The 18,010-nt window shown below is 53.0% G+C and overlaps 1 protein-coding gene across 2 annotated transcripts in view; it reads right to left on the reverse strand.

Annotated features, from left to right (window-relative positions):
• The window catches only part of LOC142580062 (transient receptor potential cation channel subfamily M member-like 2), a 240,765-nt gene that overhangs the window by 114,347 nt on the left and 108,408 nt on the right, over nt 1–18,010 (reverse strand). For both annotated transcript variants that reach the window (XM_075690827.1, XM_075690828.1), the window contains exon 5: nt 17,253–17,457. In XM_075690827.1, the coding sequence (XP_075546942.1) occupies nt 17,253–17,457 (205 nt within the window). The remainder of the gene's footprint in view (nt 1–17,252; nt 17,458–18,010) is intronic.

Below are 18,010 nucleotides of genomic sequence, written 5' to 3' on the forward strand. Positions count from 1 at the left end.
CAGTGACGGACTCCGGATTATATTTGGCCGTGTACATAAATCGTAAGTACACGAGCCGGGATCGAACCGGCAACTTAGTGGCGTGAGCCCGTGTGTGTCGCCTTCTCGTCTTGTCCTTCGTTCGCGCTGTTACGAGTTCAACATGATCGAGAGCGAACTGGTCCGCCAAGTGGTACAGTTCAACTTTTTTTTTATTTACTTCGCGCGCCTCAGCTAGCCGTTATTACAAAAGCAACCCTGTGCGTATCTAAGAGAAATAAATCGCGCACGACTGTCACAGAGTGCATGCCCGCGCCCCTCTCGAGTGGGCCGACATTGCCACCGCAGCCGCAACGCTGCTTGCACGGCGATGAGGGAGAGCGCTTCCCATTGTCCCCGAACGCGCCCGACGGGTTGATCACGTGGGTCGCCGGAGCGCGGCGGAGGGACGAGGCGGCTCGGCGAGCCGGCAGAGCAGCTTGGAGGACGAAGGAGTGGGGTCGTGCACCGGGGAACAGCTGAAGATGTGGTCGGCAGGCTGAGATCTCCAGGCCGAAGTCTTCGCCGGTCGAGCGACAGACGGTGCAAGTTCGTCAGGATCTTCGGCAGCGAGGTTGCAGCAGCCCGACGCTCTTCAGATCGGGACCTCGGCAAGCACGCCCCAGATAAGCCTCGTGTTCCGGGCCGCTCTCAGAACTTTCCGCCGGACTCTCTTTCTAATCGCGTTTAATCTTTCCTTTTTTTATCCATCGCGTGTTGTTTCTTATATGTCCTGGTAGTTTAGTGTTTGCCCTATTTATTGTCGCGCGTATTTTGTTTTTGTGTCGCGTATTTTATTGTATTTCGCGAGTGTTAATGATTCCCACGTGGTGGGCTTAGTGTCGCGCGAGTGGCGTCAGGGCGTGTGCTGTGTGACCCGCACGCCTTCCGCGAGCTAGGACCCACTACTGGAAGTTTGCATGTTTGTTTTCCATTATGTCTCGGGCATGATTTTATTGTATTAAATTGAGTGTGGGTGTTGTACGACGTCGCCTCCCGTCTCATGCCTCTGGTTCACGGTCGATCAGGCGTGGACCTTATCGCCGGTCAGAAGTCGAACCCTCACTAAACGCACGCGGGGTGGGTCTGTTGTCGCCCCATCCCCTCCGGTTCGGAGAGTGCGAATTACCCCACCATCAATCTTTGACAACGACTGAAGAAGAAAGCTATGGACGACAGCTTGTACTGCTCGTACTGATTTCGCCGCGGATCGACGGACGCGGAAAGTACAAGCACAACGCACTCCTGGCTTCCATGAACGGTATTTACCGTAACCCCGCTATTACGCTAACGTTGAACTTTCTATTCTCGTGATTTTTGCGAATTCGTCTAGAGCTCACAAAAAATTCGTTCCCCAGCCAATTGGTCGCACCTGCGCCACATGTGCGTGACGTTCCATTTCCTGAACTTTAGGAAGCGCTAATTATCGAAAGATATCACATCCCATCTAAAACGGAAAGCGTCAAACACAAATATTGAACAGCCAGCAGGGAACAAGTGCAAGGGAATAAGGCACCTTTAATTTGCTTCTTCCAACACGTTTTTCGAATTCAACGGCTCTTGAACGAGCTCGTACACTGTGCTATCAAGCGGCCAGCATTTCGAGCAAACTACTGGCCTCTCGCAAGTGTATTGTGCCAGGCGACTATGCTTGCATACGTGGCTACAGCGTATAGCCAGCCCTGGCAGGCCTTTGCGACGGTGCGGGAGTGCGTCACAGCTCGACTTAAACGTAGACCTTTCATTTTGATAGGACCTGTCGCGGTAGCCTAGTGGCTAAGGCATTACGTTCCTGAGGCCGAGGGTGCGATCCCAGTTACGGCGGCCGCATTCCGATGGGAGCGCAGTGGACAAACGCTCGTGCACCGCTCAATGGGCGCGTGTGGCAGCACCCCAGGTGATCAAAATTATTCCGAAGCCTCCCTGGCCCACTACGGAACGCGTTATACCAGATCGTGCTAGTGGCACGTAAAACCACAGACTTATTTTCTTTTTCTTCAGCGCAGCTGTTATACGCTTGGTTCCGGCGGTTTGTGTGCGAAGGCAAAAAAGATGGCAGCCACCGCAGAGCTAAAATAGTTAAAGCGTCAAGCAAAAGCTATCGCCGAGTATGCCCCAGCTGCGTTTAATCGCGAGAAGGGTCAAAACGTATTGTGATAAAAAAACATCGTCATAAAAAAATCAAAACTGGAATAGGCACTGTGATAGTGTGGATTGCGGGTTGACGTCACGGGCTCTATAGGCAAACCATAGAGAAAGAAATTGGAAACCACGTAATCTTATCTCAGTTCCCTTCCACCCGTGCGATGGGTAGGCCGCATGCGGTGAGGATTGGGGAAGAACAGCTCTCCTACGAAGAACACCGTCGCGAACAGAAGCGGTGTTGCGTTTCGCCTGCGACACGTGGTTTTGCCGGCGCGACTGCGGCGGGGCGGCAGACATTTTGGCCCGATCGTCGTCGCCGCAACGCTCATCGGCAGGTGTTTCCAGGCGCGACTGCGGCGATGCGACCGCAAAGGATCACCCTCGCATTCCAGTCATTGTGCCAGAACCAGGCGATGCGAAAGCAGGGATCATCCTCTCATTACAGTCATTGTGCCCGACCGGCAGCGCTACAACAGGGTGCTACGAGATCGTGCTCGACATGGTGCTACGGCAGCGCTACAACAGGGTGCTACGAGATCGTGCTCGACATGGTGCTACGGCAGCGCTACGACAGGGTGCTACGAGATCGTGCTCGACATGGTGCTACGGCAGCGCTACGACAGTGTGCGTCACCATTAGCCCATTGTACATTCACGTGCTCGTCTTTTGAGGGGTTCCTTCTTGCCCTCAACTGCGAGAGTATAAAAACAGCTGCCCCCGGACGCCAAAAGGAGGGCTCCGATTTCTTCTGTTGAGTGAAGTGCTCTCCCGTCTCTCTACTTCGGTCAAACCTGACCGCCAACTCTTTGCGATGTTAAAATAAACAAGTTGTTTCGTTGTTACCAGTCGACTCATGCTTTGCCGGGACCTTCGGATGCTTCCAGTTGTACCCCAGGCCGCCAGGCCAACGCTACCCTTGGGGCTTGCGACCCAGGTACAACCACGGGCGTCAGCGCCGAGTTCCCAACAGATCGTACCAGCGGTGCGATCCAAACAACTGGTTGGCAGCGGTGAGATCGCCTCCGACTCCAAACAACTGTCTGCCAGCGGTGAGATCGCGACAACGGAGGCCAGCAGCGAAGAGATGCAGTTGACTGTATGCTGAACAGCTCAACAACGATCCGGGAGCAGTGCAACGAGCCCTGTGTGACGACTGGTTGCCTGCAGCGGAACGACTGCGCGGAATTCCTGCCTGCGAGGTTTGGTGAGTGCGGGACTTTCTTCTTCTGAGCTTTGCCAGGCTTTTGTTAGTGTCAGAAACAGAGCTGGTAATTGTGGTTGTCGTTGCTGCCGGGTTAGTTTGCGGCAAGACAATAGTAAGCAGTAGAGAAAGCAGCATTCAGAGCAGCCATGGATTTGAAGTCGTTGCGCAAACCGAAATTGTTGGAGCTTGCAAGAGAGTTGGGTCTGGATGTCTCAGACAAACCAAGAAAACCTGAACTGCTAAAGGCTATTCTTGAGTTAGAGGCTGAGGATGACGAGCTGTCGGAATGCCTTGAGACCATTGAAGAGAGGGAGACTGCAAAAAGACAGGAGCGCGAACTTAAAGAGCAAAAAGAAAAAGAAGAGCGCGAACTTAAAGAACAGAAAGAAAAAGAAGAGCGTGAACGTAAAGAACAGAAAGAGCGAGAGCAACAAGAGCGTGACCGTCAACACGCTTTGGAAATGAAGCGTCTTGAGGTAGAGATGGAACGCGCTCGTAATGGAAGTCAGGCACACGGTGCAGGAGAACGCGTATTGTTCAAAATGACTGACCTGATGCGGCCGTTTAAGCTTGGAGAGGACATTGGTTTGTTCCTGGTTAACTTTGAGCGAACGTGCGAGAAGCAGGGGTTCTCTCGGGAAACGTGGCCACAGCGCTTGCTCACTTTGTTACCCGGCGAGGCGGCCGACGTAGTCGCTCGCTTGGATAGAGAGGAGGCAGAGGATTTCGACAAAGTAAAATCGAGTCTGCTAAAAAAGTACCGGCTGTCTGCGGAGGCGTTCCGTCGGAAGTTTCGGGAAAATGAGAAAGGCAAAAGTGAGTCATATACAGAGTTTGCGTATAGGCTTATGTCGAACATGCAGGAGTGGCTCAAAGAAGAGAAAGCGTTCGGTGACCACGATAAAGTTCTGCAGTGCTTCGGGCTAGAACAGTTTTATAGTCGGTTACCGGAGAACGTGCGATACTGGGTCTTGGATAGGCCAGACGTTTGTACGGTGGCTAAAGCCGCTGAGCTAGCCGAGGAGTTTGTGACGCGTCGGGCTCGCGGAGCTAAGGACGGTCAAAAGGGTGAATTTGGCTCGAAGTTTGAGAGGCCGAGGTTCACGCCCATGAGATTAAAGGGGGACACGCGTAGTGAGGATGCGAGTGAAAGCAGTCCGACCAAACGTAAAGAGACGGCGGCAGCCAAACGCAGAAAGCGGTTCGAGATGAGGCGAGCGCGCGTTTGTTATACGTGCCAGAAGCCGGGTCACTTTTCGGCGCAGTGTCCGGAAACAACACCAAAAGTTGTGTTTTTTTCATTAGGCAGCACTGACGAGAACATGAAGCTTCTCGAGCCTTACATGCGAGACCTCCTCGTGAACGGGAAAGAGTGCCGAGTGCTTCGCGATTCCGCAGCTACGATGGATGTAGTTCACCCGTCTTACGTAGAACCCCATATGTTCACGGGCGAGTGCGCATGGATCAAGCAAGCCGTGGAAGCTCATAGCGTGTGTCTGCCAGTAGCAAAGGTGCTTATTGAAGGACCTTTCGGAGCGCTTGAGACGGAGGCGGCAGTGTCATCTATGCTGCCACCCCAGTACCCGTACCTATTTTCAAACAGGTCCGATCACCTCCTGCGCGAGAAGGGGCTTTTGTTTGGTGAAGCTAGTGTTCAGGCCTTAACCAGGTCGAAGGTTCGGGAGCTCGCTGCAAAGGCGGTAGTTGCGGGGCCGACGTTATCAAACAACGAAAAAGGGTCAGAGGCGCAGCAAGCTGATATTCAGAGCACGCCCGAACTGAATAAACTTGAGTCTGTAACGTTAAAGGCACCAGATACCGGAGAGGAAAATCCCGATGCGGGAAAGTTAGAAGAGCTATCTACTGATTTGCTCATCGCGCCTACGTCAGACGGACTTGATAGGTTGCTAAAAGTCAGCCGGTCGGCTTTGATAGCCGAGCAAAAAAAGGATGGCAGCCTGGAAAACGTGCGCTGCAATGTCAAAGAAGGTATCGCCAGGAAAACTGCGCGTTTTGTGGAAAGAGGTGGAGTCCTGTACCGGAAGTATCTAGACCGCCGAGGAGTGGAGTTCGATCAGCTGATCGTGCCTCAATGCTATCGTCAGGATCTGTTGCGCTTGTCACACGGGGGTTCGTGGTCCGGACACCTAGGAGTTAAGAAAACTAAGGACCGTCTCTTGCAAGAGTACTATTGGCCAGGGTGTTTTCGGGACGCAGACCACTTCGTGAGGTCATGTGACACCTGTCAGCGGGTGGGCAAACCAGGGGACAAATCGAGGGCGCCGTTGAAATTGGTACCTATCATTACGGAGCCTTTTAGACGGCTCGTTATTGATACAGTGGGACCTCTGCCGGTAACAGCCACGGGGTACAGACACATTTTGACTGTGATCTGCCCAGCGACAAAGTTCCCTGAAGCAGTGCCGCTTAAAGAACTCAGCTCAGTTGAGATAGTCAATGCACTACTGTCCATATTTGCGCGAGTTGGTTTTCCTGCGGAAATCCAATCAGATCAGGGCACAGTGTTTACTAGCGCTTTGACGACAACTTTTCTCGAAAGGTGTGGGGTAAAGCTGCTACACAGCTCAGTGTACCACCCACAGTCGAATTCCGTTGAGAAGCTCCACTCCGTCATGAAGCGCGTGTTGAGAGCGTTGTGTTTTGAACATCGAACTGACTGGGAGCTGTGTCTGCCTGGGGTGATGTTTGCTTTAAGGACCGCGCCGCATGCAGCTACGGGGTTTTCGCCAGCTGAACTGGTGTACGGTCGCTCGCTTCGATCTCCGCTTCGCATGCTGCGAGAATCATGGGAAGGTAGGGGCGACGACCCAGTCGTGGTGGAGTACGTACTTAAGCTCCTCGAACGCTTAAGAAGGGCACAGGAGTTGTCAGGTGAAGCAATGGCAAAGGCCCAGCAGAGGGCCAAGGTTTATTATGATCGGACAGCCAGGGCCCGTCGTTTTGAGGTGGGCGATGAGGTCATGATATTGCGCACATCGCTAAACAACAAACTAGACGTGCAGTGGGAGGGCCCAGCACGAATTGTTCAGAAACTGTCGGACGTTAACTACGTGGTAAGTCTGCCAGGAAAGCGGAAAGCACAGCAAGTTTACCACTGTAATCTGCTCAAACCTTATAGACAAAGGGAAGCAGTGGTGTGCATGATGGTAAACGTTCCTGAAGAGCTTCCGGTCGAGCTTCCGGGACTAGGCTCAGTGACGAACAGGGAAGACACCGGTCAAGTCATTAGTGACCTTATCAGTAAAGCACCGCTGTCGCCCGAGCAGAAAACCGAACTACACCAGCTATTACAAGAGTTTCAAGGTCTGTTCTCTGAGAGGCCTGGTAGGACTTCTGTACTTACTCATGATATAGAACTTACCTCCACAGAGCCAGTACGATCCAAGGCGTATCGGGTGTCACCCCGCCAGAGCGATATTATGGAGGCTGAGGTAAAGAAAATGCTACAGCTCGGTGTTATTGAGGCAGGTGAGAGTGATTATACCTCCCCTTTGATTTTAGTTGAGGTACCGGGCAAGGAACCTCGTCCTTGCGTCGACTACCGCAGGCTTAATTCCATCACTAAGGATCAAATTTATCCGATCCCTAACATCGAGGAGCGCCTTGAGAAAGTTAGTAGCGCTCAGTTTATTTCCACCCTAGATCTTGTCAGGGGTTATTGGCAGGTTCCACTTACAGAAGAGGCTAGTAGGTATGCGGCGTTCATTTCACCAATGGGAACATTCCGTCCTAAAGTGTTGAGTTTTGGTTTGAAGAACGCGCCATACTGTTTTTCAAGCCTCATAAAGTGTTGCGGGGACAGCAAGAATTCGCTTTACCGTATCTAGACGACGTAGCGATATTCTCCGCATCCTGGTCTGAGCATATGACACACTTGCGGGCAGTGCTAACCCGCCTGCGCGAAGCGGGCTTGACAGTCAAGGCTCCTAAGTGCCAGTTAGCACAGGCCGAGGTTGTCTACCTCGGTCACGTGATTGGTCAGGGTCGTCGCCGCCCCTCTGAAATAAAAGTGGCCGCTGTGCGAGACTTTCCGCAACCGCGCACAAAGACCGATATTCGGTCGTTCTTAGGTGTCGCCGGCTACTATCAGAGGTACATCCCTAGGTACTCTGATATCGCGGCTCCCCTGACGGATGCTCTAAGAAAGACAGAGCCTCAAACAGTCGTCTGGGACGAGACAAAGGAAAGAGCGTTTAGCGCCCTAAAGAGTGCCCTAACAAGCCAGCCTGTGCTACGATCGCCAGACTATACAAAAGGGTTCATTGTTCAGTGCGATGCTAGTGAGCGAGGCATGGGCGTTGTACTGTGCCAACGGGAAAATGGAGAAGTAGAACACCCCGTCCTGTATGCTAGTCGTAAGCTGACCTGTCGTGAGCAGGCGTATAGCGCCACCGAGAAAGAGTGTGCGTGTCTCGTGTGGGCCGTTCAGAAATTGTCATGCTATCTAGCCGGCTCGAGGTTTATCATTGAGACGGATCACTGCCCTCTCCAATGGCTGCAGACCATCTCTCCCAAAAATGGCCGCCTCCTGCGCTGGAGCCTCGCTTTACAACAATATTCCTTTGAGGTGCGTTACAAAAAGGGGAGTCTCAACGGTAACGCCGATGGCTTAAGTCGAAGCCCCTAACGTAGGAATCAGCCTCAAAATTGTTTGTTACTGATGTTTTTCTTCCTGAGGCAGGATTTTTTTTAACATATTGCTTTTGTTTAGTGTTTCAAAGTGATGATATGCTTTCTAGTGCAATTTTTCAATTTGTGGACGCGTTCTGAGTGATGCTAGACTACTGTAAGGAACTAGGCAGTGGTATAAAAAGGGGAAAGAGCCTGGCAGGGCTTAGTGAGGGTTGTGCCGTGCTTGCTGACTGAGCGGTTGAGTTTCAGCGTAGTTCTAACGCTTGCCGGGAACGAGAACAAAAATGTGAACTCTCCCGAAGTCACTTTGCAGTGTCCCGTGCGAACCTGAACTAGAGAACGAGGCCTTCTCTGTGCGCTGCGCTCAAGAAACGTCGAGGGACGCCCGACTTCGGTTATGAGCATCATCGAGCGACATCCCTCCGGACAGCGGATGCAGTCCCCTGTCCATCGGGATCTCCTTCCCCCGGCGGGGCGGTCTGTTGCGTTTCGCCTGCGACACGTGGTTTTGCCGGCGCGACTGCGGCGGGGCGGCAGACATTTTGGCCCGATCGTCGTCGCCGCAACGCTCATCGGCAGGTGTTTCCAGGCGCGACTGCGGCGATGCGACCGCAAAGGATCACCCTCGCATTCCAGTCATTGTGCCAGAACCAGGCGATGCGAAAGCAGGGATCATCCTCTCATTACAGTCATTGTGCCCGACCGGCAGCGCTACAACAGGGTGCTACGAGATCGTGCTCGACATGGTGCTACGGCAGCGCTACAACAGGGTGCTACGAGATCGTGCTCGACATGGTGCTACGGCAGCGCTACGACAGGGTGCTACGAGATCGTGCTCGACATGGTGCTACGGCAGCGCTACGACAGTGTGCGTCACCATTAGCCCATTGTACATTCACGTGCTCGTCTTTTGAGGGGTTCCTTCTTGCCCTCAACTGCGAGAGTATAAAAACAGCTGCCCCCGGACGCCAAAAGGAGGGCTCCGATTTCTTCTGTTGAGTGAAGTGCTCTCCCGTCTCTCTACTTCGGTCAAACCTGACCGCCAACTCTTTGCGATGTTAAAATAAACAAGTTGTTTCGTTGTTACCAGTCGACTCATGCTTTGCCGGGACCTTCGGATGCTTCCAGTTGTACCCCAGGCCGCCAGGCCAACGCTACCCTTGGGGCTTGCGACCCAGGTACAACCACGGGCGTCAGCGCCGAGTTCCCAACAGATCGTACCAGCGGTGCGATCCAAACAGCGGGAATGCGCACGTCGACGGCGGGTGTGAGCACGTAATTAGGACGAAGATCGTGCCAGAAATACCAAGCGTATGCACCTTTCGGGTGGATCACCCCTGCCGACTCCACTGCCATCGTAATTGTGGGTGATTTCAACATAGACGTGTCTCGGCCAGACAGAAAGTGGTTCGTGGCGCGTCTTAAAAAGGTTCGGCATTCAATGTTCAGTGTGCCCATGGCGCGTCATCGGTCGTGCATAGCCCTCACATTGGCCAAGAACCTTTCCAGTGTCGCCACAGAGCCACTGGCCGCATATCACAGCGATCATAAAGCGACAGTCACCTTGGTGACGATGAATAAATCCAAACAAACAAAGAAAAGAAAGTTAAAAATGAAAAAGGCATTAAGTATGCAATGTAATAAAAGAATCGTGAAAATACGAAATTCATTTTGGTATGTGTCTTTTATTTTAAATCAACATACTTATTATCAATATATTGTTAGCTGTAACCCAATACTATATACAATTTATTTACAGGGAAGCTAACGGAAGGCCAAAATGGCGACGCTATATCAAGCGGGGCTGACGTCGCCTTCTTCCTCCTCAGTGCAGCCTCACTGTGGCGGCTGTTCCGTAGCATCACCCCCGGCAGTAGAAGAACCATCCCAGTGCTTAATCCACACATCCGCGGTGAAAGGTGTCTGGTTTATGGCTTTAGTCTCGCCACGTGAACGATGTCACTTGCAGCCGACGATGACGCTGACAGGTCGGCGGGGATGACTTCATACGTGACATCGGTCACTTGTCGCACCACACGGTATGGGCCAGTGTAGCGCGACAGCAGCTTTTCGGAAAGGCCCACACGTCGAATGGGTGACCAGAGAAGCACCAGAGAACCCGGAGTAAAGTGCACGTCGCGATGGTGGCAATCATAGAGGCGTCTCTGATGCTCCTGCGAGGCCTCGAGACGGGTGCGGGCGAGTTGGCGCGCGTGGTCGGCGTGTGCGATCGCGTCGCGGGCGTATTCAGTGGGGGAACGTGTGGCCGAGGGCAGCAAAGTGTCCAAGGGCAACACGAGTTCCCGGCCATACAGGAGATAGAATGGTGAATAGCCGGCGGTGTCGTGACGCGATGAATTATACGCGAACGTCACATATGGTAAGTGAAGATCCCAGTCGTGGTGGTCGGTCGCAACGTACTTGGATAGCATGTCGGTGATGGTCCGGTTAAGGCGCTCCGTGAGGCCGTTGGTCTGTGGGTGGTAGGACGCGCTCAACTTGTGATTAGTCGAGCAGGAGCGGAGGATGTCCTCAACGACTGCCGACAGAAAGCTGCGGCCTGGGTCAGTGAGTAATTGGCGGGGAGCACCGTGCACTAAAATGTTGTCATAGAGCAGGAAGTCAGTAACGTCAGTAGCGCAACTTGTCGGGAGGGCTCTGGCGATTGCGTACCGCGTAGCATAATAGGTAGCGACGGTGACCCATTTATTTCCAGAGCCTGAGAGAGGAAATGGTTCAAGAAGGTCTAGACCAACACGGAAAAATGGTTCCGGTGGGATGTTGATCGGCTGGAGACATCCATCTGGAGGAGTGGAGGGCTTCTTCCGGCGCTGGCAGGGCTCACAAGCGGCAACGTAGTGCCGCACGGAGCGGGCGAGACCCGGCCAAAAGAATCGACGGCGTACACGGTCGTATGTGTGCGAGACGCCCAAGTGTCCAGCCGAGGGAGCGTCGTGAAGTTGTTGGAGGACAGTCGAACGCAGGTGTGATGGAATTACGAGCCGAAGGTCAAGGCCGTGTGGATCGAGATTGCGGCGGTATAATGTCCCCTCCTTAAGGAGAAACGTCCGGAGAGAGGCGTCGCCAGGCGTTGACTCCAGATGGTCGATGAGGGCTCGTAATGAAGGATCGCGGCGTTGCTCGTTGCCGATTTCAAGCAACTGGGACACAGAGAAAACGCAAGCGATGGCGTCCGCATCAGTCGGTTCGTCGACGGGGTAGCGGGACAAACAATCGGCATCCTGGTGCAAGCGTCCCGTCTTGTATACCACGGAGAAGGTATATTCTTGCAGGCGTAACGCCCAGCGAGCGAGTCGTCCCGTGGGGTACTTGAGCGAGGATAGCCAGCAGAGTGCGTGGTGATCAGTGATGACACAGAAGGGGCGTCCGTACAAGTATGGACGGAACTTCGCAACAGCCCACAGAAGAGCGAGGCACTCGCGCTCTGTGATTGAATAATTGCGATCCGCGGGTGATAGAAGTCGGCTGGCATAGGCTCATAGGCTATAACGCGATCATGTCCACGTTGGCGTTGTGCTAACACTGCTCCTATGCCGTGACTACTGGCATCAGTTCGAACTTCCGTTGAGGCAGACGGGTCAAAGTGGGCCAGAATTGGAGGCGTGGTAAGGAGAGTAGAAGAAAATGGGGCGTCTTTGTTCAAGAGGTCGGTAAGAGGACATGCGATTGTCGCACAATCCTTCACAAAGCGTCTGAAATAAGAGCACAGCCCTACGAAACTACGAACGTCCTTGGTAGACTTCGGAACAGGAAAGTTCGTAACGGCGCGAATTTTGTTCGGATCAGGTCGCACGCCTCTGGCGTACGCGAGGTGTCCAAGGACGGTGATTTGGCGGCGAGCGAAGTGACATTTTGACGAGTTCAACTGGAGAAAGGCGCGGCGGAACACTTCAAGAATCGCTGAAAGACAGTCTAGATGCGTGTCAAAAGTGGGCGAATAAACGATGACGTCGTCCAGATAGCACAAACAGATGGACCACTTGAACCCCTGAAGCAAAGAGTCCATCATTCGTTCGAAGGTGGCGGGCGCGTTACAGAAACCGAAAGGCATCACCTTGAACTGATAAAGGCCTTCAGGGGTAATAAATGCAGTCTTCTCTCGGTCCATGTCATCGACGGATATCTGCCAGTAGCCGGACCGTAAGTCCATAGAAGAAAAATAGGTGGCACCGTACAAGCAGCCTAGAGCGTCATCAATCTGCAGGCAAAGGGTAGACGTCCTTTTTTGCGATTTTGTTCAGGTGGCGATAATCTACACAAAAACGCCACGTTCCATCCTTCTTTTTGACAAGTACGACGGGAGAAGCCCAGGGACTACAAGAAGGCTCGATAATGTCCTTTGCAAGCATCTTTTTGACTTCCTGTTGGATAACAGCTCGTTCGGACGCAGACACACGATATGGACGTCGGTGAATAGGGTTCGTATCGCCAGTGTTTATGCGATGGGTCACGACGGACGTTTGACCTAAGGGTCGATTGTCAGTCAAAAATGTCGCGATAGCCGTCAAGAACGCGGCAAAGGGCTTCAGCTTGAACAGGTGTAAGGTCAGAGGAAACCATCTTCTCAATGTCAACGTCAGTACCGTGCGATGACGTCACGCTATGGGCTGAGCTGTGACGATCTTCCACTGTGAATGGCTCGATCTCATCATCCTGTAAAGCGCTGATTATAGCCAATGAAATCCCCTGAGGCAGAACTTGCGCGGTTAGCGCGAAATTGACAAGGGGAAGGCAGGTGCGGTTGCCAGTAATTGACAGCACAGTGTGCGGCACGGTAACACCATATGTAAGTATAACTGCCGGAATTGGTGCGACCACGTAATTGCCGTCAGGTACAGCTGGTGAGGACAACAAGTCGACGTGCGTCACAGATTGAGGCGGTAGGCGAATAAAATCCATGTAGCTCAAACGGCTTGGAGGCGGATCCACAGGGTCGGCAAGAAGAGGCAAGTCAAGGCGAAGTGAGCCGACCGAACAGTCAATGAGGGCCGAATGATTGGCAAGGAAATCCATACCGAGAATGAGTTCGTGAGGGCAATGCTCGATGACGGTGAGGAGAACGACGGTGTGTCTCTCAGCAATGGTGAGTCGGGCAGAGCACATGCCAACAATAGCGACAGTCCCTCCGTCGGCGACTTGTACAAATCGGTTCGGGGCGGGCGTCAGAACTTTCTTGAGCCGACGGCGAAGAGCAGCACTCATAATGGACACATGCGCCCCGGTGTCAATCAACGCGCGCACAGGAACATTGTCGACGAGAACGTCCAAAAGATTTTTGTTCGTGGGTAAGGTGAAGCGAGGATTTTCAGCCAATATCCTCTTTGCAGCTTCACCTCCAGATGCTGCACTGCCTAGTTTTCCGGTCCGGGGTGCGGCGAGTAGGTCGGAGAAGGAGCACGGTGTGACGGGGGCGAACGAGATTGACGACGGGAGGGAGAAGGCGAGCGGGAGTAGCGAGGTCATGTCAAAGGTGTCGCAGGGTCGGATGATGGAGCGGGCATAGAAGGGGCGAAGGAAAAGGACGCGCTAGAGGGGCGAGGGTGGTAATCAGGAGAATAGCGCACTGGAGAAGTCCAGCGGCTGCGGCAGTGGCGAGCGACATGTCCAATGCGTCGGCAGTTAAAACAGATCAGCTTGTCGTCCACGGTTCGCCATTCGGAGGGGTTGCGCTGTCCGTAAGAGGAGTAAGAAGAACGCGGTGGGGACGTGCGTGGAGAAAGAGGTTCCGAGCGTATGGAACGAATGGATTGCAGGCCGACGTTGGACAACTCTTGACGGACGACGGCCTCGATCAAGGAGATTGTCATCGGAGAATGATTAGGTTGTGCCGCTTCGACCTCACGACGAATGATGCGGGTCAAGTTGTCACATCGTGACGGCTGGTGGAAGAGGTCATCACAGGATGACGTAGCAGCTGTGTTGGGAAGTCGCGCGATGTGCTGGGATACCTGGCGGCTTTTAGCATGCTCGAGACAGCGGCCCTCCTTGAGGATCGCATCGATGCTGGTGACGTTCGTAAACACCAGTAAATTGAAGGCGTCGTCAGCAATGCCTTTGAGGACGTGATTAACCTTATCGTCCTCAGACATGGTCGGGTCAGCCTTGGCACAAAGGGCCAAGACGTCGAGAATGTACGACACGTAGGACTCGGTCGACGTCTGTACACGTGTGGCAAGGGCTTTCTTTGCATTGACTTGGCGACCGAACGGATTGCCAAAGAGGTCGCGGAGCTTCTCTTTGAAGAGATCCCAGCTCGAGATCTCATCTTCGTGAGTCTGGAACCATGCAAGTGGAGCTCCGTCGAGGTACAAAAGAACGTTCGCAAGCATAATAGTCGGATCCTACCTGCGACTGGTGCTGACACGTTCGTATAAGCGGAGCCAGTCGTCAACATTACGACTGCCGACTCCGTTGAAAACACCAGGATCACGAGGGGGGGAAACGGCAACGTAAGTCGGGGCTGCAGGCGGAGACCGTTGCGTAGATGAAGTGCCGCCAGCAGGAGCCGTAGTTGGACTGTCGCAGTTGCGACCGCTGCGAAGCTCCATGACGGATACGGGGAACGTCCACCTCCACCAAATTAATGTTACGTGTAGCTGGAGCCCAATACCATATACAATTTGTTTACAGGGAAGCTAACGGAAGGCCAAAATGGCGACGCTATATCAAGCGGGGCTCACGTCGTCTTCTTCCTCCTCAGTGCAGCCTCACTGTAGCGGCTGTTCCGTAGCAATATTTATCACCATATATACAGCTCCACTGGTCATGCACTTTCGAAGAGTGGAATGGCTCTAAATTTGTAAATTTTTCTGAAACGTGTCAACCCCACAATGTAATCACCGCCGCCTGCTTATACCAGCATTGTTTCTTTGGACCAGTGACATCGCTTGCGCACATGATATCGTGGCCAATCAAAGTCCTCGGTGCAGTACTTAGAGAAGTAATCAGTGACTTGCCGCCAAAATGGCCAAAGTGTGAATCATACGCTCCATAGGCGGGTACATGTTATCACCATAACATTGGCAATAAGAATTTCAAGTGCTGGACTTGTCCAAGCGCCATCGCGTCCGTCGTACGACGATATCCTGGTAAAGCGTAGGGCTAATTCACCAATACCCAATAGCTCCGGAAGCCCGCATCTATGAAGTCACGCTTGCGAGCGAGTGTCTCCACGTGAATGCGTTCTGCCCGCTTTCCGATTACCCTTGATATCCTAGCGTGAAGTAGAAGCAACAGTTTTTCAGGATACTGGAAGGCAATATGGCAGATCCCTTTAGTTGTTGCAGCCCCTATAGTGCAGTCTCGCACGCAGAATTTTGAGGCCAGACAAAAGCAAGGAGACAGAACCGGCAGTGAACGGCAAATCACTGAGCGAAAGGCACCCATGGCTCTATTGCGGACATTCGGCGATTGCCTTCGAGGCGTGACGTAGCCGCCACGCATGCAATATGGCGCTGATGGCTCCGATTTGCTTTCGTAACGTCACGCAAATTTGGTGTTTCGCCTTAGGGACTCAACCTATAACGTTCTTAATAAAGCAAAACAGTTTTCCTCCTCAGTAAAAGTAAAGCAACTAGCTCAAGGCATGCGATTATTCCTTCGAAGACGCTTCTCGGTTCCGTCGTCTGCTTCATTGACCACGATGCGTGTACCCGGGAAACGGCATGAGTCATCGTATATTGCAGCCAATGCGCTTGTTTTCGACCTTGAGACAGCATACGCGACCAACCATGTGGTGATGAGCGCACCTTCTAAGCCGCGTTATTACTATCTCGCTAAACGCAAGTGGCTCAGACCGACTCGGTTGGCTGAGAAGCGGCCGAACATTGCCGATAGCGTTGCGCGTGCGAAAGGTAGCCGCTTGCGCGACGCGAGCGCCGGCGCTACATGCCATCACTCCCCCCCCCCCCCGTTCACTTCTCTGCTTACTCGTACCGCGTGAAAATAAGGCTATACGTGAGGAAACTTAACGCCACAAAGAAATGTGCGCCTTGCGTACATTTCTTTTTATAAATTATAAAGAACGCCGTTGTCATGACCTCTGGTGACGTGAAAAATCACTAATCTTGATTACAATACGAACTCAACCGTGAAAAGCGCCAAAACTCGCAGAAGGTTTGTAATGTTTAACCAAAATTATGTCAAGCGAACGCGTTTGTGAAGATATGATGCCTCAAAATACAAATTCCAACACCACCGAGAGCGATGCAAATACTATAAGCACACGTTATGAGCCCAACTTTTTCATGGCCCTAACGGGGAAATGCGGCGATACGCATGCCTCTCGGCCACCATTTCAAATGACCGCTCATTAGCGTATTTCCGCGCGGCCGGCCGAACCGCAAATTAAGACGGAAAATTTCTGCACTGGCAGCCCAGCGCAACGTCACGCAGCTTCAAATTCACGCTTACGAAGCGGAGCTTCCTTTGACGCACCTCACGTGATACTCTTTCAGCCAATCAACAACCTGATATGGCGGCTATCTTGGACCGGCACCACATATTCGCGAAATCGTAGGTGCATTGCACGGGCTTCTAAACGCTACCGTTTACTTTCTCTTCAGAGCCCTAAAATAGCAATACAGCTGCCAAGGGCTAGAAAAATGTTTTATCTGGAAAAGTCTGCAGCGCCACGTCCCGTTTCGTCATTTTTCGTGAAAACGCAAAATTGCGTTTTGCAAAACTTCCGATTCACAGCCCAAGTTTTAAAACACGTGGTCTCTCGAAAACCAATCGGAGAGTCAACATGGCGGATAATGGCGGCCGTGCAGCCGGCGTGCGTGTCGAAAACAGAGCCCCAGACACTAACCTGTTAAGTATTACCTAAACAGGAAGTTGCCTGACTGAACTCCATGCGAGTGAACCCCGTGTCAACATCTGACACAACGTGACACAAGGCCAACTAACACAGGTAAAAAGCCGCTAACGTGAAATTTACTTCTTACGTGCTTCCGTAGGACTATTTTTGCCCGTTCCTTTTGTGCCAGTACGTTTATGTGTTAACACAACCCAGTACCGCGTCGCGTCGGAGTTGGCAATGTCGCTTCAGGCCGATATCGCCCGAGAATGTACAGAAGAAAATGGTTCCGTGATTCGTAGAAACGCTCGCACAGGTTGAGTCCGAGACACACTCCGAGACACGTGATGCTCTGCGCAGCACCACGCGTCTCGGAGACCATGCAGAGAGAGGGGAGGGAAAAGGCCGGCGCACCTTCGCTGGCTCTCCCGGAAGGCGAACGCGAGCAGGTCGGCGAGTCCCCCGCTGCCCTCGAACACCACCACGGGCAGCTGTCGCTTGAGGTGCTCCAGCACCAGCCGGGCGCAGCCGTCACCCCCGGACACGAGCAACGCGATGAGCGGAAGCTCGGCGCCACCGCCCTCCTTCTCGACGCCGCCAGAGGACGCCGCTGCAGGCGCTGCGAACGTCGCAAGGCCGTTTAGTTCAAGACACTACGTGGTACAGTTCCGTTTTCAGCCGAAAGCGATTTGGTTAAGGACGACAGCTGCCGTGGCAGTAACCATCCGCAAAGACACAGTCCAAGTAAGCGGATCATATTTTATCACTGACAAACCAATTCTCGTAGCTGCAGCCTGCCGCGCGATTAATTCACCCCGAAGTTTGGTACCAGACTCCCAAGCGCAAGCGGTCCACTGGGATGGCACAGCTCGACGCGTCAGGAGAACAGTGCACAAAGCGGTAATAATGAGCCAAAGATTGAAGCGAGCCTCTAAAGCGGAGGTGGCCCAAAGCGAGAACAAGTGTAGGCAGCAGCTCTGCTGGACTCTATAGCTAGGCCGAGCATACAACCTGTAAGCCACAATGCACCCGGCTCGGCTCAACCCAAGGAGCTTCAAGGCTTCTCTGCCGTGAGAAGTGTGCCGTGCTGTGCCGCATGTCGTCGTGTGCTGGCCAAGACGTGCGACTCCGAGTGTACGCCGCTATCGGCTAGAATGGCCCCCCGGCTTTGT

The sequence above is a fragment of the Dermacentor variabilis genome, chromosome 4 (assembly GCF_050947875.1).
Source record: "Dermacentor variabilis isolate Ectoservices chromosome 4, ASM5094787v1, whole genome shotgun sequence".
Classification (NCBI taxonomy): Eukaryota; Metazoa; Arthropoda; class Arachnida; order Ixodida; family Ixodidae; genus Dermacentor; species Dermacentor variabilis.